This window comes from Syngnathus typhle, linkage group LG6 (assembly GCF_033458585.1).
Source record: "Syngnathus typhle isolate RoL2023-S1 ecotype Sweden linkage group LG6, RoL_Styp_1.0, whole genome shotgun sequence".
Taxonomy (NCBI): Eukaryota; Metazoa; Chordata; class Actinopteri; order Syngnathiformes; family Syngnathidae; genus Syngnathus; species Syngnathus typhle.
This window is the reverse complement of record NC_083743.1, coordinates 6,842,532-6,868,463: the sequence shown is the minus strand read 5'-3', so window position 1 is coordinate 6,868,463 and position 25,932 is coordinate 6,842,532. Positions and strand designations below refer to the sequence as shown.

The 25,932-nt window shown below is 47.5% G+C and overlaps 2 protein-coding genes across 6 annotated transcripts; one reads left to right on the top strand and one right to left on the bottom strand.

The window, feature by feature from the left end:
- Positions 1-236: 236 nt before the first annotated feature.
- Positions 237-25,414, bottom strand: LOC133155730 (beta-1,3-glucosyltransferase-like). 5 transcript variants are annotated; one of them, XM_061281253.1, is made up of 16 exons: positions 25,032-25,119; positions 24,889-24,940; positions 22,508-22,551; positions 18,874-18,916; positions 16,338-16,447; positions 16,096-16,172; positions 15,730-15,841; positions 14,473-14,609; positions 14,338-14,401; positions 14,037-14,168; positions 13,657-13,726; positions 13,307-13,420; positions 1,856-1,955; positions 1,481-1,600; positions 906-1,050; positions 237-555 (listed from the first exon to the last, which is right to left on the bottom strand). In XM_061281253.1, the coding sequence occupies exons 3-16, from the start codon at positions 22,544-22,546 to the stop codon at positions 385-387; spliced, it is 1,434 nt and encodes a 477-aa protein (XP_061137237.1). In that variant the 5' UTR covers positions 22,547-22,551; positions 24,889-24,940; positions 25,032-25,119; the 3' UTR covers positions 237-384. The 5 variants fall into 5 exon arrangements, with proteins under 5 accessions (XP_061137237.1, XP_061137234.1, XP_061137236.1 ...); XM_061281250.1 differs by lacking the exon at positions 16,338-16,447 and having other exon boundaries at positions 25,032-25,414; XM_061281252.1 differs by lacking the exon at positions 24,889-24,940 and having other exon boundaries at positions 25,032-25,234.
- On the top strand, positions 3,208-11,728 carry LOC133155733 (syncytin-A-like). The gene is made up of 2 exons (XM_061281258.1): positions 3,208-3,504; positions 9,669-11,728. The coding sequence occupies exon 2, from the start codon at positions 10,132-10,134 to the stop codon at positions 11,302-11,304; it is 1,173 nt and encodes a 390-aa protein (XP_061137242.1). The 5' UTR covers positions 3,208-3,504; positions 9,669-10,131; the 3' UTR covers positions 11,305-11,728.
- Positions 25,415-25,932: the final 518 nt, after the last annotated feature.

The following is a 25,932-nucleotide window of genomic DNA, read 5'->3' as shown; positions in this document are numbered from 1 at the left end:
TTCCCAGCTGTGTCATCGCTTCTCACGGCCACCAAACGAGCGAGTCGACTCGAGGGACAAACAAAGAATTTGTCAAAAGATACATTGTAGCGTGTGTTTGCCATCCTGTAATTGTGTGCTGAAATGTCATACAGTGATGCTAAATATAACCTGAAGTCATTTTCCCAGACGAGCGAGCGCACACGCATCAAAGTCATATGTATGCGTTCAAAGATTACTCATGCAGGCAAGCGGGATTAAAAAGCACATACATTTTATTTAAAAATAGATTTGAGAACATTGCCCGTGAGTTTCCATCTGATACTGAACATATATAAATATTGGCAAGACGCAAGCTCATAGCACACCCACGGCATCGTTGCTTGACCTTTTTTTTTTTTTATTTCACAGCTCCGTCTTGATGCTCTCATTGGCATCGAGCGCGGCCGGGCTTTTACGGCGGCCGTCCCTCAGCCATTGGTTAAAGACCACTACGGGGTCGCTGTTCCAATGTTTGTGGAAAGAAATGGGAACCTGGTGAGCAAGTAAGTCCGCTGAATAGTCCTCCGGCCGGGCCTTGGTTAGAAAAGACACAATCCAAACAAAGACGGCTTTTGTAATCACTTTTAAGGTTGCTAATTGCAATAATCTGCTGGAGGGATGCCAAAAGTTATTTAAAGTCTCCTAAGCACTAAAATGTGATACTTCATTAAAAAATGTATATATATTTTTTAATTAATTATATTTCTCTATAAATACATACATACATTAATTGATTAAAATGGCTGCCCGGAATGCAATTTGTGTTTTTGCTGTTATTGTTTTTGACACCCCCGCCCCAACCCTAAACCTAGCACCCCCCAAAACCCTAACCCTAACCCCCCACCCCCCAATCTGTACACAAAAAGCCTTTCTTGGTCGGTCACCTGATGGAAAAGCGGACTGTGCGTGGCGGGAACGTCGAGAGCGTTGAGGCACATTCCCAGCACCATGTCGTCGGGAGCGTCGTCGCTGTAACATTTGCAGCCGCTTTGCAGGAGCCGCGCCACCGCTTCCCTGCTGAACACCATGCTGCACAAAAGAATCATAATCAGTGAAAAGGAAACGTGAAAGTGTATTTTTAGCAGCCGTGCTTCGGCGCACTTGGCTCCAAAATAGGCTACGGGTGCTGTTGACGACTCGAGTCTGAATTTTGGTGTGGTGGCAACAACATGGAAGAGATTTGCTTTCTTCCCAAAGGGGACAAATTAAATCCTCGGCGCGTGCCCGTTGATGCTTACGCTGAACGTTTACGAGAAGCATCACAACTCGAGCGGGACGATTACGATGCGCTGGCATTTCAAATCTTGCTGCAAACCGAAATGCGTCGCTTGCAAAGGGAGAATTTCCCGCCGCCGGCTGAGGGGCGTTTTTGAAGCGAGCGGTAGCGGGTTATGTTGAAACGACAGATAACGGGATTTGCGCGATAGCTCCGGCGGGGGCGCGTGTCGGCAGAGCTTACCCGCCGCCTCCCGTGATGTAGCTGTAGCCTCCCTGGCCGAGGCCGTAGCCGTAGCGCTCGCCCAGATACACGGCTTCCCGCGGCTGGTAGCAGCTGAGCAACGATCGCAGTCTGGGGAGGCTGACACACACACACACACACAACTCATCATGATAAGTCCACAAATTCCTAACACACACACACACATAGCCACACAAACGAATCATCCACAGGTGCGGGAATACGTGCGGTCCCTCAGGCTGTACCGCACAAGTCCAGCATTCCACATGAAGAAGCAACTCGACGAACAGAACGTGAAGGCCGCCGACATTTTAAAAGCTTTTTTTTTTTTTTGAACATCTGTCACAGTATCGGAATACGAAGCGTTTGCACAACCTGATCAGCGTGTCGTCGTCCACAACGAGGAGCCACTCGGTGTCGGGGACGGCGCCGCTGACGAATCTTTTGAGGATGGCGAACGTTTTCCCGCAGTGACCTGCAAAGGCAAGTCGTCATTTTGGAGATGATTTCATTTGGAAAGGACGGGACGGGAGTGGGCTGAGCGCGCTGAAGGAACAAAGACTGACTTCAGAAAAAGGGACAAGTAAGTCAAAACTAGTTTGAGGACCAAACTGCAAGCGAGAAACGGTTCGAAAAACGTGAAGAGCTATTTAGAATTACAAAGTCGGAAAGGAACGGGCCAGTTCAGATCTGTGAAAACCAGTTTACGACCAGGGCAGTGCTCACTTCCAACAGGAATTGCAACTAAGACCGGGCAGGCGGGCACGCACGCCATCTTTGTCCTCATCGGGGCTGAGCGGAAAATCCCCGGTGGCAAGACGAGAATAAGCCGCATGGCTGGATTATTTATTATGGGGTAGGCAAGGTGTTGTTTTGTGTCTCAGCTGGCGACTGAATACACAATAAGAGCAGACACCTTGAACCGCTGACAGGGAGGAAATCAAAAGCTCATCTTTTTGTATTTTTAGGGGGGGGGGGGGATGCTCCGCGCCGAGCCCAGCTTTTTTCCGAGTCGGGGCGGCTCGCTTTGAGTGACGTTCGGGGCTGGTGGGAAGAGCGAGCGCTTCCTCGTTGAGGCGCCTGCCGTTGGCTGACATCAAAACGCCAGCGTTGGCCGGGATGTTATTTTCGCGAGAACACGGCGACACTCGGGGCATTCTCGGCAGGTAGTCAAGACGCAAATGTGACATTCCTCATTTGCCGACGCTTCGTAGCGGAAGCTCTAGGTTGGCTGCTGACAATAGGTCGCGCTGTTAGATAAATTGTATATATATGTTATCATGCGTTCCCTAATGAGTACTTATTAATAAGTTATTGCGCAGAATGCTTGCTGTTTCGCCTTGCAGACGTCCACCAGTCCACAACAAGTCATACGATGCTGTCTGGGGCTTCCTGACCTTCTACACCTCTGGGAATCCAAGAAAGTTGCTGATAGCTCAATCTACTCTGTTGATGTCTGCACATGACATTCTGTCCTTGCATTCCTTTCCCATGGCGTCCTGTCTGTAACTACTTGTTTCACATAGAATACTTGTTTATGTCCTTGCGCTCCTTTATTTTCTCATGACGTCTTGTGAGCACTTGTTTTACATGGACATAGCATTTTGTCCTTGCGCTCTTTTTATTTCTCATGAGACTAGGCCATGCTTTCCCCCCCACCTGTAAGGGGCTGGTCTCACATTGTAGATAGGGCATCCCTTAATAAAAAGAGCGAGGGGTGTGACAGACCTTTAGTGTTTTCTGGACTGCTGTAAGTCTGGTTGCACTCCTCGCGAGAAAAGACTCAACATTCTGCCTCACTGGTTTTGTCTGCTGATCCTTTTGCTGATTTTGAACCTGACAGATTTTTGGGGGCTCGTCCGGGATCTCAATAGACCTACTTCGGGTTCCGGCTGACTTTTCGACGCAGGACAAGTCCTTGGCCAAGGCATATAAAGGAAACCCTTTTCACGGGGCTGACTCGATCAGTCAGCTGGACGCCGGAGTGGTTGACGAGATCGTCCGAGGGAAAGGCCCAGCGGACTGTGAGTATGAATGTTGATTCTGTTGAAAGGAATGAAAATGTAGTGGCAAGAGGTCACTTGAAACCTTGACAATTCTAGACCCTATCAAGTGCATATTTAGAGACAGTTAAATTCTGTATGGGATGCTGGAGTCCCCTGACGTAAACGTCAGTTAAATTCCACAGGAGGGCAGACTCCTCTGGTTTCTAAAGAAATAAAGAAGTACAGGTAGTTGGAGCAGTTAAATCCCGCTGAGGTGTGGTGGGGCCTCCTCACTAACCTTCCTACTGTGTTAGTTTTCTGCTGCCATCTGTGGTGGGTTTTCCTTATCCCTTGTTTAGCTGGTTTGGCTTCTTTCTCCGAGGTTTTATATTTACTTTGGGAAAAAGGTAAAGATAAGTTTTCCTTACACAATAGGAAGGTTAAAGAGTTGTTAAAATCCACTGGAGGGTGGGCTCCCCTGCTTGCCTGTGAGACGATAGGAATGCGCATTGTGTGTGTGTGTGCGTGTGTATGGTTTGACTGAGAGTGACCTCATTTGAGCTCTGATTTGAGGTTTGAGTCCTCTGTATAAACACGCAGGGGTGTAAACAGTGGCTTTGTGTGGACGAAGGCAAGGATTCTCCGTTTCCTCCGGAGACCCACCACACATCGAACATTTATCCACTGTCCTGTAAACTAAATTGGCTTTAGGATACTGCGGGTGCCATTCAAATTGCCACATCCGTAAACTAAACAAATAAATCATGGGGACAGCAAATAGCAAGCAAAAGCCGCTGCCCCGACATGAATTGAAATGCAAAGATTGGACATTGATGGAAGCAGTTGACCCCGAAAATGTTAAATATCTTGACAAATGGATAACCGATTACAAATTTGACGGTCAGCTGAAAACAAATTCGTTGAATAACCTAAAGCAATCAATTGATGCTAAATGTGGTGTAAAGAGGAATAACGACGGATATCATCTAATAGTAAAATGGGAATTGGAGGCTGAGAAGAGAAAATGTGGGCAGATAAGAGAAAGACTGAGAGATAAGGAAGACGGAGGAAAGATAAGAAAGAACTTGTTGTTGCACAGGCAGGAGGATGATGAGACAGTGTCAGCGCGGGCTCGCTTGAAGGCCAAAGCTGACGATGCGATGAATGAGGATGAAAAGAATGATCAATCTATAGGGACGGAGATTGCAGCACGCCAAAGTGAACCAATTTTCCCGTCTCTGTACCCCAAATTACCAAGCACAAATCATCCTCCTGAGTATGGTGCTTCTGCTCGTGGTGTGTTGACGCGGAGCCGTGCTCGTGGTGTGTTGACGCGGGGCCGTGCTAAGTTGGTTCCTTCGGCTGACGCAGACGCATACCCGATGATTGAAGTGGCAAATCCTCATGATGAGGGAGGACCCACAATTTTAGTATACAGAACATGGACCCACGCTGATATAAAATCAGCAATTGAGGGTATAGCGTTGCCCACTGAAGATGTTGATCAATATTGTACCGACATGAGACAACTCATTGCTTCATACAATTTGAGTGGCGATGAAGTACAACAGGTTTTTATGGCATCTTTGACCAAACATTGGGCAAGCGTTAAAGGCACCTGGGATCCCTTTGATTCCCGGGGCCGTCCATTGGAATGTAACGGGGTGCCATTACAAAGAGAAATTGACCAACTATTGGGCAGGATCAAAATAAAATTTGAACGTAGAGCAAATTACACAGACATTGGCCGAACCAAACAAAAAGAAGATGAGTTGTTTGAAGACTTTAGGCACAGACTCGAGAGAGTGTTCAAGGCCAATAGTGGCTTGGAGCATGGATCTGATGTTTATGACCAACAACTCAAAAACGCTCTACATGCAAATTCGTGACCAGCAATCCAGAGCTGGATCACTAAACATATGATCACTTTCCCGACATCTACCTTGCCACAGTTCATTGATCATGCTATACACGCCGAAAAAGTTGTCGATGCAAAAAGAGCAAAAGAGAAGGGGAAAATGGGCACCGTGTTTTTTGTTAAAGGAGAGCAGTCTGAGATGTTTTATCAAAATAAGACCTTCGAACCACGCCTGGAGGGGCGTGGTCGTAACAAATTCCGTGGCAAGGGTAGAGGGGGGTACAGTCGTGATTCTCCCAATTATGGAACAAATGACCAGCCCGCTTCAGGTCAGTCAAGACGGTACAATGCTGGACCTCCCGTTTGCTGGTCATGTGGGAAAACAGGCCATATAGCAAGAAACTGCCCAGATAATCACAAGGGTGGGAGTAGACCTCCCTTATGACTGGCCGAAGGTCAAAATACAGTTGAAACAACTGTCTTGTCAACAGCTCCCCCTGTTGATGTAGATTTGAACATTCAAGATTTGTTGATGAACAATGTTGAGAAGCCAGTGATAACTCTATTCGTAAACGGGACTCCAATAACCTTTTTGTGTGACTCAGGGGCATGTGTGACCACGTGTCGTGACATACCTGCAGATGTGCAAAGTAACGGTAGATCCTTTTGGGTGAGAGCAGCGAATGGGCTGGCAACCCCAGTTCCCCAGTCTCGACCAGTTTGGATACGGGACCCAGAAGGGGGAAGTTGTTGCATTCCCATTTTGCTGATGCCCAGTTGCCCTATTAATTTGCTAGGTAGAGACGCTCTCACTGCCCTTGGGCTTTCCCTTGTGTCTCTTAATGGTCAAATTGCTGTCAAAAGGCGACACCAGTTACAGATATTTGGCCAATTTCACTGCTACTATTTTTATTCATTGGATTTGGCTGACGCAGAAGTGATGGAATTTGGTTCCCCTCTTTTGGCCCGTGTGGCCACCCTTTTGCGCTGCCCTGAACAAGCAATGGAAGCCAATCAACTATACATAACTATGTGGCATAAAGACACACCGGGTCCTGATCACAACTACGAGAACATGCTTGAGGCTGCTACACCTGCCACCTTGACAACTTCTTTCCTTCTGCACGATGGTGAGAGCCGTGCTTGTGTAGTCATACAAGCGGCTCCCCCTGCTGTGCAGAAGTTACACGTGTCTCCCACTCCGCTCCACATCTCTCTCTACAGGCCTCACACCGCAGCCTGGCAGAGTTTAGGATTTATGGCTGGTGATGCCTTGGCAGCTTCTGACTGGACTCAGGTTAATCCTGACTCCTTTTACAGTCCTTCCACCAAGCTCTTCAAACAAAATATGACTAAAGCCTTGTCATTCATTAGTGGAATCCACGCTGATCCTGGTGTTGAGCAAACACCCTCATCTTGAGATTATGTGTTGACGTCCGATGACGAGCACATCCTCGCTGAGGTCCCAAGTCATCTTTGGTCTGCGGGTCCTTCTGACGTTGGTTTAGTGAAAGGTGCGCTTCCTGTTGTCATAAGACCTAAAACTGAATACCGCCCTTGTGTGAGGCAGTATCCTTTAAAACCTGATGCCTTACAGGGTATAGCACCTGTTATTTCTGATTTATTGAAAGCAGGTGTCATCGTTCCTTGCCCGGATTCTCCTTGCAATACCCCAATTTTCCCTGTAAAGAAGGCACCCCCTTCTGTGGGGTGGAGAATGGTGCAAGACTTGCAAGCTGTAAACAATGCTGTTATTCAGAGAGCACCTTGTGTCCCTGACCCGCATACTTTGTTGAATTCATTGACACCTGATGCGAAAATCTTCACAGTGATTGACATTAGCAATGCTTTTTTCTCTGTGCCTATTGCAAAAGAGAGTCAGTTTTGGTTTGCGTTTACATATGCTGGCTCAAGGTACACCTTTTCAAGGTTACCACAAGGGTACTGTGAAAGCCCGACAATTTACTCCCAGGTGATGGCAGCCAGCATGGCTAAATTTGTCCCGCCAATGGGAAGTCAGATCTTGCTTTATGTTGATGACATTTTGATAGCATCTCCTGATTTTGCCTCTTGCCAAAAAGACACGCTTGCAGTGCTGCATCACTTGGCAAGTGAAGGCCACAAGGTCAGCAAGAACAAGCTTCAACTGTGGTCTGCTGAAATTAAGTATCTAGGCCACAATCTAAGTTCCCAAGGTCGATCCATAATTGAAAGCAGAAAAGCCTCTATTTTACAAGCTCCTAAGCCACTAACAAAGAAGCAAATGATGTCTTTTTTGGGTCTCACAGGTTATTGTAGAAACTGGATACTTGATTATGCCCAAATTGTTGCTCCTCTGTCCAAATTGATGTATGTGGAAGACATCTCAATGTCCGCTCACTTAAAATGGACTCCTGAAGCCGAGGATGCTTTTGTTTTGATCAAACAGGCTTTGGTCTCCAGCTCCACTCTAGCCTTACCCAACTATGATAAGGTGTTTGTCCAGACTGTTGACTGCAAAGGTCATTACATGACCTCTGTTTTGCTCCAATCACATGGCTCAAAATTGCGTCCTATTGCTTTTTATTCCTCTAAACTGGACAGTGTTGCATGTGCTCTCCCACCATGCGTGAGGGCCGTGGTGGCAGCCTCCATGGCTGTAGAGAGCAGTGCTGGTGTTGTGTTATTTCATCCTTTAACACTGAAAGTTCCTCATGCTGTCTCGGCTCTTCTGCTACAGACTAATATGACCTTTCTGTCGCCTGCGCGTCATCTTTCTTGCATGGCTACGTTGCTGTCTCAGCCGCATCTGACCGTTGAAAGATGCACGACACTCAATCCTGCCACTCTCATTCCCCTTCCTGACGATGGCGAATTCCATGATTGTGTCGATGCTGCCCAACAGATTGCAAAGGCTCGGCCTGATTTGGAAGATACGCCTCTGCCAGATGGTCATGTGGTTTTTGTTGATGGGTCTTCTAAGAAGAATGAATCTGGTGTGACCCTTACTGGGTATGCCATTGTTACTGCCGACGTGGTTTTGGAGGCTGCTAAACTGCCATCCAATATGTCGGCACAGGCCGCTGAGCTCATTGCTTTGACTGGGGCCTGCAAATTGTTTGCAAACAAGTCCGTCACTATCTGGACTGATAGTCAGTATGCTTTTGCTACAGTGCATGTTTTTGCTCAGCAGTGGAGCAACCGTGGCATGATAACTTCTACAGGGAAGCCCGTCTCCCATTCCGCTATACTAACTCAACTTTTGGATGCTGTCCAGCTGCCTTTAAAGGTAGCGGTTTGCAAGTGTGCTGCTCACACTGCGGGCTCTGATCCTGTTTCTCTCGGTAATGCTTTTGCTGACAAATCCGCTAAGGCCGCTGCGGAAGGCCTGCTTCATGTCCTCTCGTCTCTCACGGCTCATGATTCAATGTCACACATCTCCCCTGATGTGTTGCTTGACATGCAGTCTCAGAGCCCCTCCCAGGAACGCCTCTCTTGGGAAAAGCGGGGTGCAACTAAAAACACCGATGGTCTTTTTGTGTGACCTTTGGGCAAACCTGTCTTGCCTCGTAGCTTGTTCAAATGGGCTGCTATTTCAAGTCACGGGGTCACCCATGTCTCGGCGGGAGGTATGGTGAAACAAGTCGAGGCTATTTATACAACATACGGCTTTGCCGCTTTTTCACAACGATTTTGCAGAGCGTGTTTGATCTGTGCTAAACATAACCCACAAGGCAATTTAAGACCTCAGAGAGGGAAATTCCCGACTCCATTGTACCCGTTTCAGACAATACATATGGATTATATCCAATTACATAAATGTGAAGGGAAAGAATATTGATTGGTCATAATAGACGCATTTTCTAAATGGGTAGAAATATTTCCTACCAAACATGCAGATGCACTCACAGTGGCAAAAGCCTTATGCAAAGACATCATTCCAAGGTACGGTATTCCAGAAACAATTTATAGCGACAATGGTCCACATTTTGTAAATCAAATAGTGCATAACATTGGGAGAATGTTCCACATAAATGTAAAGAACCATTGTTCATACAGACCGCAATCCGCTGGCCTGGTTGAGAGAGCGAACCAGTCTATAAAAAACAGATTAAAGAAATGTATGGAAGAATCAAAACGACCGTGGACTCAGTGTTTAGACCTGGTTAAAATGTACGTAAATATTACAAGTACAACAGGGCTAACTCCTTATGAAACTATGTTTGGGAGACCTTACAGGCTTCCTCAGTTCAAAAACACATGGGAGATCCCCGAGGAAGCCACGTTAGCTGATTACATGAGGAAAATGTTGGAACGTCAAAAGATTCTAACCAATAACACTGATGATGAACCCATTTCTCTGCAGGAAGACCCCAAGGTGGTACCGGGAGACTGGGTTTTGATCAGGAGTATCAAGAGGAAGAATTGGCATTCACCCAAATGGGAAGGTCCCTTTTTGGTACTACTCACGACACCTAATGCTTTAAAAATAGCCGAACGCAACACGTGGATTCATTTAACTCATTGTAAAAAAGTGATCTCCGCAGACCCAACCTAAGTACGGAAGGTGAGCAAAGTCTGGTAATAGTGCCTGATTCTGGTGTCAAGATCCAGGGTTGACACGAAAGCTAGCAGAAGAATTCCAAGACACCAACCCGAAGCTCAGGGTGTTGACTCTGGGGAGATCCAAAACATGAGCATTAGAGAGTCATTTGGTGAGTGCTTTAATCGGGCTGTAGCCTGCGCGAAGTCTACCATGTGCTTTTGGTTGTTTTGGTCTTTTGAAAATCATACCTGCAAATATAGGCCCTAAGTGTGCTGTCGTTTTGATGTTAGACTCGTCCATTTCACCCACTCACGATTGTTTTAGATGGGATACGGTTTACCCTGTTGCCCCTATGACAAAGCATAAACCCCTTTTTTCGTCTGTTGTAGCTAAGGGTAGTTTTACATGCATTAGATTACCTGGTACCGGTGTGAAGCTCGGCGCCATACCTGCTCCGTGGTGTGGGTCCGTGACCGAGGTCACGGCCCCTTTTTTGCCCATTGCTCGTTGTGATATTTGGTTTTGGTGTAATAGTAACAAACTTTATGATAGGTTGCCTTTCGACAGCGCTGGAATTTGCGCTTTGGTAACCCTATTGCTACCTGTTCATTTGATACCAATGTCCTCTTATGATCTAACGTCTTTTGCTAAGTCCGTAGTGCCCAAATTCTGGCCGAGAACGAAACGAGACGCCGAATGGCGGGGCACAGCTAATCCAACCTACATCGACGCCATTGGTGTTCCTAGGGGAGTGCCGGATGAGTATAAGCTGGTGAATCAGATAGCAGCTGGTTTTGAATCCGCCCTGTGTTGGTGGTGTACTCTTAACAAAAATGTTGACAGGATTAACTACGTCCATTACAACGTGCAGAGGCTTGGAAACTGGACCGAGGCGGGTTTCAGGGCGGTCCACTCCCAACTGGCCGCTACTTCCCTCATGGCTTTCCAGAATCGAATGGCCCTTGACATGCTACTCTCAAGAGAGGGCGGTGTCTGCGCCATGTTCGGTGAGCAATGTTGCACTTTTATTCCAAATAACACTGCGGCCGACGGAAGCCTGTCCCAGGCCCTTGAGGGCCTGCGGGCCTTGAACGGGAAGATGAAGGAGCACAGTGGAGTGAACACGGAGGTTTGGGCCAACTGGTTGAACGTGTTCGGGAAGTACCGCACCCTGGTTTCCTCTGCCCTGGTCTCCGTTGCCGTTTTCTCTGCCATTTTGACCTTGTGTGGATGTTGTTGCATCCCTTGTCTCCGATCCCTAATTAACAGGCTAATTACGGCTGCTATCTCTCCACCAGCTGAGACTTTCCCGTTGCTCCTAAGGGATGACCTTTCGGTCGACGGGGGTTCCTTCTCTATTGACGACCCGGTCAGCGAATCTGTTGTGGTAAACTTGTCCGATTTGTTTTCTGACCCGGGCTTTGCCGATTGTGACTCAGTTTCCTCCCGTGTGTAAGTTGGTTCCTGCGAAATGTGATCCCTGTGGCTGAAAATCTTTTTGAAGTGGCCATATGGGTGATGGGTTGGTCTCCGGGAACTTATGATAAACAGGGGGGAATTGTTAGATAAATTGTATATATATGTTATCATGCGTTCCCTAATGAGTACTTATTAATAAGTTATTGCGCAGAATGCTTGCTGTTTCGCCTTGCAGACGTCCACCAGTCCACAACAAGTCATACGATGCTGTCTGGGGCTTCCTGACCTTCTACACCTCTGGGAATCCAAGAAAGTTGCTGATAGCTCAATCTACTCTGTTGATGTCTGCACATGACATTCTGTCCTTGCATTCCTTTCCCATGGCGTCCTGTCTGTAACTACTTGTTTCACATAGAATACTTGTTTATGTCCTTGCGCTCCTTTATTTTCTCATGACGTCTTGTGAGCACTTGTTTTACATGGACATAGCATTTTGTCCTTGCGCTCTTTTTATTTCTCATGAGACTAGGCCATGCTTTCCCCCCCACCTGTAAGGGGCTGGTCTCACATTGTAGATAGGGCATCCCTTAATAAAAAGAGCGAGGGGTGTGACAGACCTTTAGTGTTTTCTGGACTGCTGTAAGTCTGGTTGCACTCCTCGCGAGAAAAGACTCAACATTCTGCCTCACTGGTTTTGTCTGCTGATCCTTTTGCTGATTTTGAACCTGACACGCGCCTTCTTGATTCAAAGGCAACCACTGTAAAATGTACAAAGTCTACATGAACTCGTTCACTGCCATTGACGACTATAGACGTCAAAGATCCATTTTAACTGGACTGGCAGTGAACGAGTGAATAACACGCATAGCAAAGCACCAGTGTTTATCAATAAACTCGACCACAGTGATTTTCTTTGTTGTTCTTTTTCCCTCCCTGATGTTCTGCTTCTACGCTGCTGAATTATGCATCAAAGCACTTGCGCCCGTCCGTCCATCATTCGGCTCAGTTCACATCTGTTGACCTCCGCTTGACATGGACGCACTTTCACGTGCCAGCGCATTAATGCGCGGCGTGCCAGCCAAAGAGAAATAAATTCGGTAAGGAATAAAAAGCGACAGGCGAGCGGCGAGGCGAAGATGGCTGGTGACTGCCGGGCGTCATTAGCATAACGCCGCGGGTTGTCGCGGCAAAAAGAAACAGACAGGAGGAAATGATGCATGTCCGTTTGCTTTGAACTCACTTGTTTGTTTTTTCCTCGCTCCCAAGGACAAGTCATCTCCTCTCTATTTGGTATTTCTTATTAATTAACATCGACCGACGTGAAATTACATGTCAATGAAAGGATTGGCATGGGTAGAAACGGGAAAAAAAAGGTTAGTTTTGAATCCAGTTTAATCTTGGCTGCAACAACCAATCAATAAGATAAAAATGGAATGTTGGCAACGATGCATTAAAAAAAAAAAGTCATTTTTTTTTTAACCCCCCCCAAATTCTTGGGAATTCTCAGGAATACGTTTTTAACATGTATTAATTCAATGCCCCTCTTTTGCAAGTGCCATGGAGTGTTGAGAAGATGTACAAAGTGTTTTGATTTGTGGAGCGGTCGGCAAAACTCGAAAAGAGAGCTTGTACACAGCGGAGCGGGTCTCCTACGCGCTTCGCAGTCCGCCGCGGTCTGACGAGCAGCGTCTCAAATGGACTCGGATGCCTCGTTACGCCTGCCCGGCGTCACGGATGGAAAACTACCCATCTTTGCTCCTTTCAAAGCGACTCCGAAGCCCCACGCTTCATCCCTTTTGAATGCAACACCACAAGTCTAAGGCCGTCTTTTCGACGCCGATAGCGATCGGCTGTCTGGGATCATTTGGCTCCGAGTTGCCGGTAGCCTCCAGCGAGCGCCGGGCACGCCGTTCTGTAGCAACTTTATGCAAGTGACACAGCAAAAATGGGAAGTTTAGGACACTCAGGAGGGGAGGAACACAATTTTTTTTGTAGCCCGTGGCTAACTAGCTAGTTTCCATTCCACCGACTGCGCTCACCTCTCTCGGTGTTGGCGACTCCCAAATCGATGGTGGGTATGGAAGCGTCGGCGTGGTCGCTGTAATACTCCAGGTAGACGGCGTCCCTCTCCCAAGTCTTCTTGATGACGGGCACTGTGTTGCATTGGAAGATAATCGCTTAATAAATAGCTACAACTCACAAATGGCAAGGAAAAAAAACAAAACAGATGACATTTAGACAAGAGGGGATGGAAAATTGATTTGACATTTATAGCAGCGCCTGGCTGCAGCTGGAAATAAAAGCTTTTCACGGCAGTGCCAATCAAGCTTCTGCATTATTAGGTTGAGCGGAACAAAAGGGAGCAAACCTTCAGCAAAGCGACACTCACCTCGTTCTTTGTGAAACTTCTTGCATGTTTTCACGGCGACAAAGATGTTGTCCTGACGTACCGGCTCACCCTTTTTTGTGGAAAAAAAACAAAGACTTGTCAAGGACGCAGAAGGCAAGTTGAGCTTTTTGTTTTTTTCAGGTTGTTGTGATGTCAATGAAAACTAGCTATTGTTGTTGCACTTTCCAGAGAAGAAAATGGGAAAAAAATCAAACACATCAAAGTGACAGATACACAAAGACAAACAAACAAAGCGTGTCACACCGAGGCTAAGGCAGGCGACACCTCGCCGGTCTGCTGCCAGATTGGGTCTTCTTGTGTGCCCATCGTGTCGGGTTTTTGTTTACCTGGCAACTTTTGCTGGCGCGACAAATACTCACGCAAGGGGGGGGCTCGGGGAGCAACGCGGTGGCGCAAAACTTGGCACTCGGGGAGTCCTCGAGCTCCGTGCACAGCTCGGGCACGGCGGTCAAACGAGGACCGTTCCCGTTGTCCCAAATGTACAAGGCCACCTGCCGGGACACACGTGACTTGAGTTGTTTTTTTTAAATTATTGTTACTGCACATTTGATACAGAAACATACTACGGATTTCATGTTGACGTATTTTTTTGATATTTTTTGATTTTTTCAGTCATGGTAATACTGCACTATCATCAGAAGACAGAAGAACAAGACACACTTCGTGTTTCAGGTCGATGGTGAAGTCCGATTTCAGTGGCTCCTCTCGGACTTTGTTGGCGAGCCTTGGAAAAAAAACAACAACTTTGTGATCTTTGAGAATCTTCAAACACAACATTGACATGCGCTCACTCACCGGACTAGCAGGGGGACGCTTAAGGCCCAGGCGGCAGCAAAGTCGGGGTATTTGAAGACGGGCGGGTTCTCGGCAAAGGCGTAGTGATGAATGATGGTCGACTCGTCGTCGTGGAGCGGCTTCCCCAGGAACCATTCCTGATTAAAAGCACTTCTTGGTAAATCGCCCAAAAGACTGCCAACGTCCAATAAGAGCCGCATTTGACTGAAGCAAAAAATAAATAAATATAAATAAATAAATAAATAAAATCCATCCATTTTCTGAAGAAATGAAAATAAAAATGAATAAACTCAATATCTTTCTTTCACCACTAAACGAGGAGAAAATAAAAATATGAAAAACCAAAGTTGTGGCTGACCTGTCACGACCTGTGACGACCCTATGTTCTACGTTACCATGGTTTCTGTTGGCGTCGCCCCTCCCCTCCTGTTTTACCTCAATCACAGTCACCTGCCTCTTGTTACTTGTCTTGTATTTAAGTTCGGTCCGCCCCTCACTTCCTGTTGGGCGCTTCAACACATCCATGCGACAGTGGGGCATAGGAGTGCGGTGACCCCGAGCAGACAGCCGACCACATCAGCAACACCTGCCCCCTAAAAAGACCACCCTCGGAGGCCGGCGTGGCTCCACGACACCACGTTGGAGGTCTGACGGTACAGGAAAGAGAGAGAGACTTCCCTGTCGGATCGTTGATGTCTTGATGTCGTTCTTGATTCTTCTGGTTCCTGTCTTTGCCAGTTCTGTTTTGGTTAGCCAGTCGGTCCGTTAAGTTATGTCAGTTTGCCGGTTCTGTTAGTTTGTTCCCCTTATCCTCGTTTCCAACTATCTTTCCCCTTCAATAAACCCTGGTCCATATATGTTTTTTTTTTTTCTTTTTTTCTGTTTCTTTAGTATGAGTTAGAGGGCGATTGAAACAATCCAGGAAGTGTCTGTGTATCCACCACATTTGCACACTTCCCTACTCAAACGCTGAGCGCTACAAGTTTTGCTCAACGTTCGACCCACATTGCCAGGAAAAAAAAAAAAGGGAAAAAAGAAGGAAAAAGATCAAATTGATACCACCACACAGGAGCCTTTTTAATTAGCACGACGGCGGCGGCAGAGGCGGCGACACGACTGCCACGTCTGTCGAGGCGAGCAGATGGCGGAGTCCCTAATTGAGCAGATGCTTTGTACCTGACGACGCTTGCTTGCCTTTTTTTTTTCTTCTCTCTCTTTCAGAAAGACAGAAGGAAAAAGTTGGAAGAGACGGCTTACTTTTTTCTCGTCAAACTTGGCGAGCGCTTCGACGAGCCTCGTCGTCTTTACGCCGGTCTCCTCTTCCAGGAACACCATCCACGAGGAATTCTTGCCAAAGGTACGAGACAAACTGGGGACGCAGAGAAATACCGTTTGAAAAACAACTTTTTTTCTTTTTTTTTTTGATGCATCTCATATTCCCTCTGGCCACTTGGAACAAGAAAAAAAATGGAATTCATGCGAGAAGCTCACCCTAATTTTTCTCCAACAAATCCTCAAAGCGATATCATATTCTCGAGAGAATAAGAACCAGCGGGAGGATAATCTCAAATTGTGGGCGAGGCAAAACTCAATGAGCAAAATTCCTTCCCCCATTGAACTCACTAAGGCAGCAGAGGAAGGATGCTCCAGTCTCCCTCATTGTCGGATAAAGTGTGAAGGAGCAAAACCGCCGGCGGTTTCTGCAAGACAACAACGTAAACAACTTTACATTAGCGTAATGTTTCTTTTTTTGTTTTCTTTTTCTTTCCAGGATGTGATGATGATGAAGACGCTCCCAGCATTACATTCATAAACACACCAAAGATGAAACCGAGCTAACTTGATCGAACCAGCGCGAATCTTACCACGGACTGAGCGTGCGCCTGCTGGAGCAAATCCTCTCGCCGTTTTTCAGCGAGCCTGGCGTGGAAAGAGTTGCTCTGACTTTGGATGACAAACACCATCTGCTGAAGATCTGCCCCACACAAAAAGGCCCCAAACGTCAGGTACCGTGCGTGTGTCATGGCCTCCTCATGCCATCAAACATTTTATTGGCCGACACGGCAATCGCACGCTTGTGTTGTAAGATGACTGAACAGCTGCTGCACGCGTGTCATCATCTCGCGGCCGTCTGGTCCAAATAATCATTGGCGTGTCATAACCACCCACTCGTATGGACCAAAGCACTCCAAGCGATCGTGTCTCGCCGCTCACAATTGGCTCCAACCTCCAATGATCTGCTTGCCGTTTTCATTTTTAGTCACTCGGACAAGCGCACAGGCCAGAGACGGACACATTTTGGTTGGAAGAAGGCTGCGCGAGAGGTCGGGGGGGTCTTTGCGTTTATTTGGGCAGCCAATATCATCCGTCACTATTGCAGACATTTAAAGGGATGTCACATGAAGATAAATGGCGGTGGGGCGAGCCGGCCGCTTTAATGGCGACATCAGAGCCGGAGCGGCGGGCGGAGCACTCGTCTGTGAGGCGAATGTCATCGCCGTGGTGAAAAGAACCAGATTATATCAGCGGGCAACACATTCCCTTTATGTTCCGTGGGGTCCAGATTGATGTCGCTGCTTCCTGTCAGAGTGAAAATTGCAAAAAAAAAGCCTCTAAGATTTTGTCGAATAAAATGGGAGGTTAGCGCCGTGAACAAAGAGCGAAATATTTTGGAGTGCGACAGATGGCCATTGCTTTTTCCACTTTTGACGTCTCAGTTTGTCCTCGTCTCGACAGGCGGCTCTCACGAGTCGGGAAACGTCGGCGGCAGCTCGGAAGAAATTGCACGCAACACATTTGCCGGCGTTTGCAGAGAAGAGGCTCATCAATTGTTATTTCCGCCTTTTGGACTCATTTGGCGCTTAAATGAGCGGCGCTGCACATCGGCAACATCAACACTTTAATCTAATCATAGTGTACTTGAAGATAGGATCCGCACGAGATAAGTTCAACTTGGAAAAAAGGAAAAAAAACTCAGCTAGAGCAGGATTTTCATCTGCAACGTTTAATCGACTTGGATGTAATGAAACTACTCTTGGTAGAAAAGGCTCAAGGCGACGACCTCCTTTGCAAAAACACAAAATCAAAGTTCAGCTATCCCAGGTCCACAGCTCGTCACTCACAACAAAGACCCGATCGATCCCCTGACAAAGCGTCCGAGCTTAGAGAGCAAACCTGCAAACGTCCTTCTGCTTAGCTCGCTAAACGGTCCAGCGTGCACGTTTGTCCCAAAGCCCAGACTGACAGCCCAATCAGATAAACCATTTCCCAATCCATCATTGTGAAGATAAAATTGTGCCCTGTGCCTTGGGGCATGAAAAATAAAAAAGGGGGTGGGGGCTAATTAAGACGGAACGCGCGGGCAGGCTTTGGACTCAACACTAATGGTTTTCGATTCATCATCAAATTGCAGGAGGAAGGGAAGATTGTGAAAATCAGCACCTGCCAGCGTCCGTCCGCTAGTGAATACTCAATGCGGCCGGCTTTGGCTGTCAAATACCACCGGAAACGGGCTCGCCGCCACCAATGGCGAATGTGCTCTCGTCCGTGCCAGGTTTGGGCTCATCGCTGGTGAAAAGTGATTAGTCACAAAAATTGTACCGGAGTAGCCCTCAAGCTTTCATTCAGGTCACGAGGCAGCGTTTTGGTTTGGAGTTAAGAGATGAGACTTTCAGGTCACCTTGGAACAGATGTCCAACAGATTAAAAGGGGCTAGGCTAAAAAAACAAAAAAAAGAAGTCTTGGCTATTCCAGTGAGGAGTAGCACGAGGGGAACCTAAACCCGTGAGCTTCTGTTGTGGCCATGCCAGCCTGGAGGTCGGCCGGCCGACGCTGATTAAAAGGATCAAGGGCGCTAAAGTGAAATATGTTCCGCATCTGGAGATGGCCAGCAGCTGGGCTGGCCCAAATCAATAGTGACACTTGCCAAAGCGGGAAGGAGGGCGGCCGGGCGGGCAGTCGGCCAAGAGGCGCGACCCTCGGGCGCCGCTGTCAGTTCAGCGGAGCGGTGCGAAAATGAAGGTGTGCGCGACTCAATGGTCACTGTGACTCGTGCGGGCGTGGTGCCAAGGCTCAATCTCCAATATTCCAAATCGTATTTCATGGGAGAACACGGAAGAAAGAAAAGCATAAATGCAACGTCGAATTGTAGTTTCTGTCGTTGGCGCAAAGCTTGAGAAACAACAACAAGTCGATGTGGGATTTGCCAAATGTGACTCAGTCGGCATGGATGACTCAAGTCTGTATGTTTATTTAATAAGCAGCGCGAGTCTGCTGTTTTTTTACCATGCATTCATATTTATAGACGAGCATTTGTACTCGCTTAAAGCGTTATTGCAACACCGGCTGTCGTGTCGGCACTTTCCTCGATTTTGTTTGTTTCCTTTTTGTGATTAGACTCACCGAGTTGCCTGGCAGGGATCCCGTGCGCATCTTCTTCCAGTGTCTGAAAAGTAGAGAGAGAGAGACGTTTTTTCATTATTAAGTCTTGACAACAAAGAGCGAGGGTTGCACAACAACAACTCAAAGTTGAGAAAAAACTTGCATGTGGTCGCTTGCTTTGCAGCAAAACATCACAGACGCCACACGGGTAATTACCACCACGGAAGAACGGCGACAGGTTCGCCTCAATGCTAATTCCGCCGATAGCGCTCGAGATGACGAGGAAATCGATCGCAGGCCGAGCGCAGCTTTTTGAAGCCTTGTCTTTTGTGCCGGGAAAGCGGCGGAGTATTAATAGATAATGGGCAAGAATAAACATTTCAAAAAAAGAGAGGCTTCTTTTGATTCATGACGAGCCCCACCCAAGTGCAGTTAGCCAATAGTGTTGTTATGTGTGCCTCAAAGGGGCGTGGCCTGGCACGAAGCGTCAACAACGTGGCCTGTCAGCCTACGTGTGAGTGTCTGGGCGTGAGCTGTGACCTACAGCAGCTCCTTGAGAGTGTTTTCATGTTGTCTTTGGTGGTGCTACTAGACTGTTTTGACTTTTCCCCCCCCTACCAATGATGCACTGTACTGCAAAAATCCATTTTAAAAAAAGGTCACTCGGAAATCACTGGGGCGTGAAAAATGAACCGCAGTATAACGGCGGTTCACTGAATTACTACTGCCTGCATGACTGGCACGTTGCTCAAAGCACTTTGTCCTGCTTTGCGATTGTTCGAATGAAGCGCCACTGTAAACAATAATCTCTTGCCCACTAAATTGTCTTGTTGCTCCCTCGAAAAAAATCGAGTGTGATGGATTGCAAACTCCTTGATATTCCGCCTACATAACAAAATAAGTGTTATGTAAGCGATCAAGATGCCCTAAAAGCCCTTCGCTTTGGAAGCTCTTCACACATAAGCTCATGCCTTGCGCCACAATCCATCCCTGCGGACACACACTCACACACACACACGCGCACGGATTGCATATGTGTCAGGTCACATTAGCTTTGCGTGCGGTGATGGCGAGACCCACTCAAGGTTGCAGGTTTGCGAGACACCGCGGCAAAAAATCTCACACTCGACTCCGAACACTCAGTGGAATCAATGACTGTTGCATACATTAAAACACGGTCAAGTGCTAGCGATAGAAAAATAAAAATGGAAAGATTAGAGGATGAACTACAAGTGTCTGAAATTCCAAAGCTATTTTTTTTTCTGTTGCAAGCGCAAACTGGACTTTTGAGTGCGATTCAAACGCTTCGCCACTAGATGGTAGCAACAACTTTCCCAGTCGGTTTATGTGGTTAGCTTTGCGTATACGTTGGGGCATTTTTTAAAATGATTTCCAAGCATTCCTAGTCACATTTTGTCGACTCCAAAAATGTCATCACGACGCCTAGATATTGATTTGAACGTTGGATGGATTCAACTGGGCGGTACGGATGTACTTTGGCGAGATGGTAACTTGTATTATTAGTCACACTCCATCACCGTAGCGGCTTTATTGCGCCATGTGTAATTACGCGCATCCCGTCAAGGTAAATTAAGGATGTAATTAAGTAGCGGGAGGCCGGAAGAGGGGCCGTAACCGTAGCAACAAGCACTCAACTGCCCACTGCGGGTCGCAGTAGGAAAATAATGAACTACTTCAATCTGAATGCACTATACTTGAACGCTTCATTGTTGAATTCTTTTTGAATATTTGAATATACGGATCGTAACATGGCGGCCAATCAGAAAAATATAAAGTATGGGGCGACATCCTTCACTCGGACTGCGAGCGGCCGTGGCTTTTATGAGCGCTCGGCTCAGCTGCCAGAAAACGCACCAGACTGGAGAAAATTGTTGACAGTGGTCTAAATCGTGTTGCCCCGGGCAACCGCTGGGTAGGAGAGGAGGGGGTGACTGTCACCGCACAGCCCTGCCGTGTGACTCTTTTGAAGCCGAAGCGCTCGGATGGCTGATGAGAGGCGGCCACAATGGCTCTGACTTTTAAGGTGGCCATCATTAAGCTGCTTAAGGACCTTTGGGTCAACTCAAGCATTCGATGCTGCGACATGCCGTGACGGAGGAAGAGCTGGCGAGTTGGCGGCGCATCGACACACCGTCCGTGCAAATGATTTTGCCGGAAGAAGAGCAATAAACAAGGATTCCAAAATCATGATGCAGTTTTTCCATCACAGGCGCCTCACAATCTATGTCGGAGTCCAAACTTTGATTGCTTTTTGCTGGGAATCTTCTCCAAGCACCTGCGGGACCAAACGAGCAGCGAAGCATATCGGGATGAGACAGGAGCAGAGCAGGTGAGTATTTAACCAGATTATTTTTTCTCATGTCCGGCCGGTTGGAGTCGGGATCGTTTCCTCATCTCGTTTTTACCTCGTTTGATCGCGACCTTCAGCGAAACAACTCGGAGCCAAACAGTGATTAGATCAGACGCGCGCCGTTGCTTCGAGAAGATTAAAAGCAAAATAAATTTGCAACGTTTACAAAGCTAACAAGCCCGAGTAGTAATTAGAGCCCGAGCACGAAGCCGTGCCGAGGACCTCTCGGAAATCACATTTATTATTATTCTGATTATTCATCCGCCAAGTCACACTTTATCCAAAGCCACTCTTTGGACTGTGCTATTATTCAAACTCTGCTTCCGCTTTGGGCCAGGACTAATCTGGAGCACTGGCATGACCCAAAAATGTGCATTCCTTCTTAATTTGTTAGTGTTGTCTTGTACTTGAGGGCGGGGTGCGAACAACCCTTCGCTTGTTGGTCCAGGTCCTGACAAATGCGCGACAAAAAATGACGACCTTCTTCCTGCTTCATGTCAAGGTACAAAGATGTCAGAGTTTCAGAGACCGCCACGTCTAGGAATAGATGTAGCATTAAAAAAAAAAGTCAACTTTTTTTTTGAGAACATCTGCACACATTCCTGTTCAAAAGACTCGACTCACAAAAGCGGCCACTCGAATCATATGACTCGAGTCGAGTCCCCAGTTGCTTGGTTGAAATTTCTCAAAGAGCCATCATGACTTTGCATTCATTAGCTTCACCTTGACTTTGACTAAGTCGAAACGCGCGGCGCGAGAAGTCTTTCCTGTTTCCGTATTTTCCCGCTGGCTTGCCATTCTTTTCTGTCTTTGAAAGAGAACCCGTGCGAGTCGGCCCGCTTTCGCTTTGACGACGCTTGTAAGCTGCTCTCTCATTCTGTCTTTGTTGAAATCTCACAATGCCACCTCTCCTCAAGCCATCTTTATATTTGGTTGAAAAGTTCATACAAAGGCAAACGAGATCCGAGAGGGCCGATTGGCATCCACGCCCGGCCCGGCCCAGCCGAGCCAGGCTGCAAGCAAAGTGGCTCGCTGTCAACATTCTTGCGGCGCGCCCGAGAAGCAAAGCGTTCATTATTTATCACGCTGCAAAGTGCCAATGTGAGGGAAAAAAAAGCAGCTTTTTGATCCCAAAGCAGATCACTGGGCAATTAGCGAGGGGGGGTGGGGAACTTTTGTTTTCTCTCAGTAGGTAATTAAAGTCTTAAAAGCAAACAGGGGAGGAAGCGTGAGTAAGACTTGGTGCTTCACCTTGCCAGCAGATGAGCCGGAATGCTTGCTTACCTGCGAGGCTTCTTCGGAGCTGCCGGCCGCCAAGACCATGCGACCTGCGGCGAGAAAAAAAAAAAAAAAAAGCTTTTTAGACATTTTTTCAATTGGACGGATGCTTGAGGCCCTTTCGGAAAATTTCAGAAACTCTCCTTCAAGGACAATCTCGTCCTTGAATTTCGAAGCCACACAAATGATTGTGAAAAGTCGAGAAGCGATATTTTGGGGAGTCGAAACGATCAACATAAATCTTTCCGGCGGAAACATTTTCGAGTGCGAGTCGTCTGCATCGTCATCCATCATAGTTTACAATTAGGCCGCCATGATCGGTTTCTTTCTGGTTAGGCCGGCATTGATTCGGGACCTGCATCTTCCGCGTCGAGAAATTCCCAAGAATCAATACGATAAAAAAAGAAAAAGTCACCGGTTATTAAATGAGGCACGACGCCGAGAGCGGTTGGCCACGATGGTGACCTCTATTAGCCGGCCACGCTGAGAAAGTACAAAAAGTGCTGCGCCAGCCGTTAGAAGACAACTCGGGAGCGTTGATGAAGACATAAAAGGCGCCATTCGCCGGGAACGACCGGCCTGCAGACGTTCATTATGCAGCCGCGTTCGGCATAAAAACAACGGACGGCAATATATGACATTGTTTTGTTTTCAAAGCCAGCCAGCGAGTGAGCAAGTGAGCGTGTGTGCGGTGGCTCAGCCAGATGTGATTCCTGGCGCTGAGGGGGAATCTCATCTATTTTTCAGAGCTCCCGTTTGGCTTCCAAAACCACTTTTGGTGAGCGCTTAAAACTGAGGTGAAGCCATGGACAGGTTGAAGAGCGCACACACACACGCCGATGACGGCGGGGCCGAGCATGGAGACAATCCAGACGTCGGAGCTTGATGGAAGGCGACGTTGGAGAAGGTGTAGCGTGGTAGCGGGGAAGCTAATTAACCACCGTCAGCGTTAAATGAGCCGATGATGGAGGGCGGCCCTCCCGCTGTGCCATGAGTCAGCATTTGAATTCTGAGCTGCGCGAAGAAGAAGACGGCGGCCTTCGAAACGGAACTTCTTTCAAGTGGATTTGCAGAGTAGCCCAGGCTTGTCAGGCACGTATTCCAACATTTTGATGAATGAGCGATTTCTTTGGAGCGACAGAAAAAAGGTAATTCAAGGGAGATGTTTTTTAGGGGGGGGGGTTTCCTGAAAAGAAGCAGACATTTTTAGGAAGCGCAATGTACGGCAGCTACGTTCCCTGTCGCCCTTCGGAATAATTATTGATCCTCTTTGCCGCATTCTTTCATAGCGGACGTAGAAACGGACTGAAGGAGATGAATGTTTGGCTGTGCAAAGATTCCAGCTTCTCAAATGGAAGCCGCATAAAAATCACTTTCCCTTTTCAAAATGTCACAGTTGGAACGTGGCCCCGATGTTTGTTGCTGCTGCTACTGCTGCTGCTTTTAATTCTGAGCTCAGCGTCCGCCCTCTCAAGCGCACATCAGGGAGGACACACACAGACACAAAAACACAGCAACAACATTCAACAGTAGCAGAACTGGCACGACTGGACGCGCACGAACATTCCTAACCTCTTCCTGCGTGCCGCCATTTATATTCTACACAGGCAAAGATGCCCTGAACCCGCTGAAACACATTTGTGGCGGACAAACAAGCTTTTGGCACAGGCGGGGCAGCGTCAGGCGGTCACGTGACCGCCGCCCGTATTGCGCACATGCCGTGTGGGGTGGCTTCATTAACGGGGCAAGCAATTTCTGGTTATTAAATCAAATGGGAGCGCGAGGCATGTGCCAGGAGATGCAATATGGACGACGCCGCCGTTTCCCCAAGCCAAGGAGCATATTTGAGATGAGGAAAAAGGTCATAGCACAAAAGTAGGTAAAGTATGCTGACAAAGTTCATATTTGCACTTGGTCGTGTTTCGCCTAATTGCAGAGTTTCTTTTTTTCTTTGCTGAGGTATTGGTTAAATCAAACATCAATGGGTGCAAATGAAAATGTATCCAAAAAATATGGAATGGATAAATAGCATTTTAATTCATTTGAATATCTATCTAAAACATCCCCGTTGTTTTTATTAAAACACAAAGCTGATTATCTTCCATGATACAGCAATTCATTCTTAAGCAATATTCTAATACTAGTGTATAGTGTCTAATAACTAGTGTATGTGCATGATGAATATTTGAGGTAAACAAATTCATAAACATGCATGAAATGGCACCACGTTCTTCCTGACATCACCAAGGAGTAACTATGCGCGTTTCAAAAAGTCAAAGGTCAACCCCCCCCCCCCCTCAAAGTATACAAAGGTACTTAAGTATTTGTACTCCGTTACTTGCCCCCACTGGCAGTTGTGTTGTTTTTTCTGACGTTCCAGTACTTACCCTGCAAACTTCCTCTGGAAGTTGACAGCGGCCACTTGTGTAAACGTCACGTCTTTTGTGATGAAAAAACAATAACAAAGCATTGTTGCAAAAAAAAAAAGAAATAAAAATAAAGTCAAAGTGAAGTGAGGGCGGCCACTCACCGAGGGAGAGCAACAGCAAGCCCGCGACGTGCCACTGGCACTGCTGGTCGCGAATCATTGTCGTTTCGGTTCGCCGAGGCCCAGGGACACCGGTTCCGGCCCCGCACGGGCAGCTCGGCGTGTCGGGGGCTATCTAAGCGCGGCCGCAAGGCACATACGACGCGGGCGTCGGAGCTCCGAGTACTTTGACGAGCAAACGGGGGAGTGAAGTGAGGAGCGAGGCAGAGTGCGAGTGGGAGCTCTCGCTCAGATTTTTCTCTCTCACTTCTCTCGTGGTGATAGGCGGCATCGTCACTCCACCAGCGCGGCTCAAGGGCGCCCCCTGGCAGGCCAGAAGAGACACTGCACCCAGAGTTGGCTCGATGCATCGATATTTGGGAAAATCAGCTCGTTTGCTTTGTCATTTTTGTTTTTAGTTAAACACGGATAAGGAAAATGGGTATTTCATTTTTTTTTAATTATTTGTATCCCTTTCATGAGCTGTAACCTTAATGTTAATGTGTCCCAATGATGCTTGAAGTTGTCACGTCCGTTCCAGAGCACGCTCGGCCTGCACTTCCCTCGGCCGCACCCCTTTTGTTACTGTAATGTTTGTCACCTGCTTCCTCTTGTTACCCGGTGTATTTAAGCCCTGCCCGTGTGTTTCTCCCGGTCCGTGTCTACTGTTCTGTTCCGGCCCGTGCCCAGCGTTCCTGTTCCTGTCGTCTGGTTTTTCCCCGGTCTGTCTGGACGCTCACGGTCAGAATTTTAACCTCTTGTCCAAGTGGACTTCTGTCTTTCTTTCTGTCGGTCGGTCGGTCGGTCTGTCTGTTTGCTGGCCGTGAGTCTCTATCCCGTCTGTGTTTTCGGTTCCCCATGCACCTACCTCCCTTCCAACTCCCTTTCCCTTCACTAATTCCTG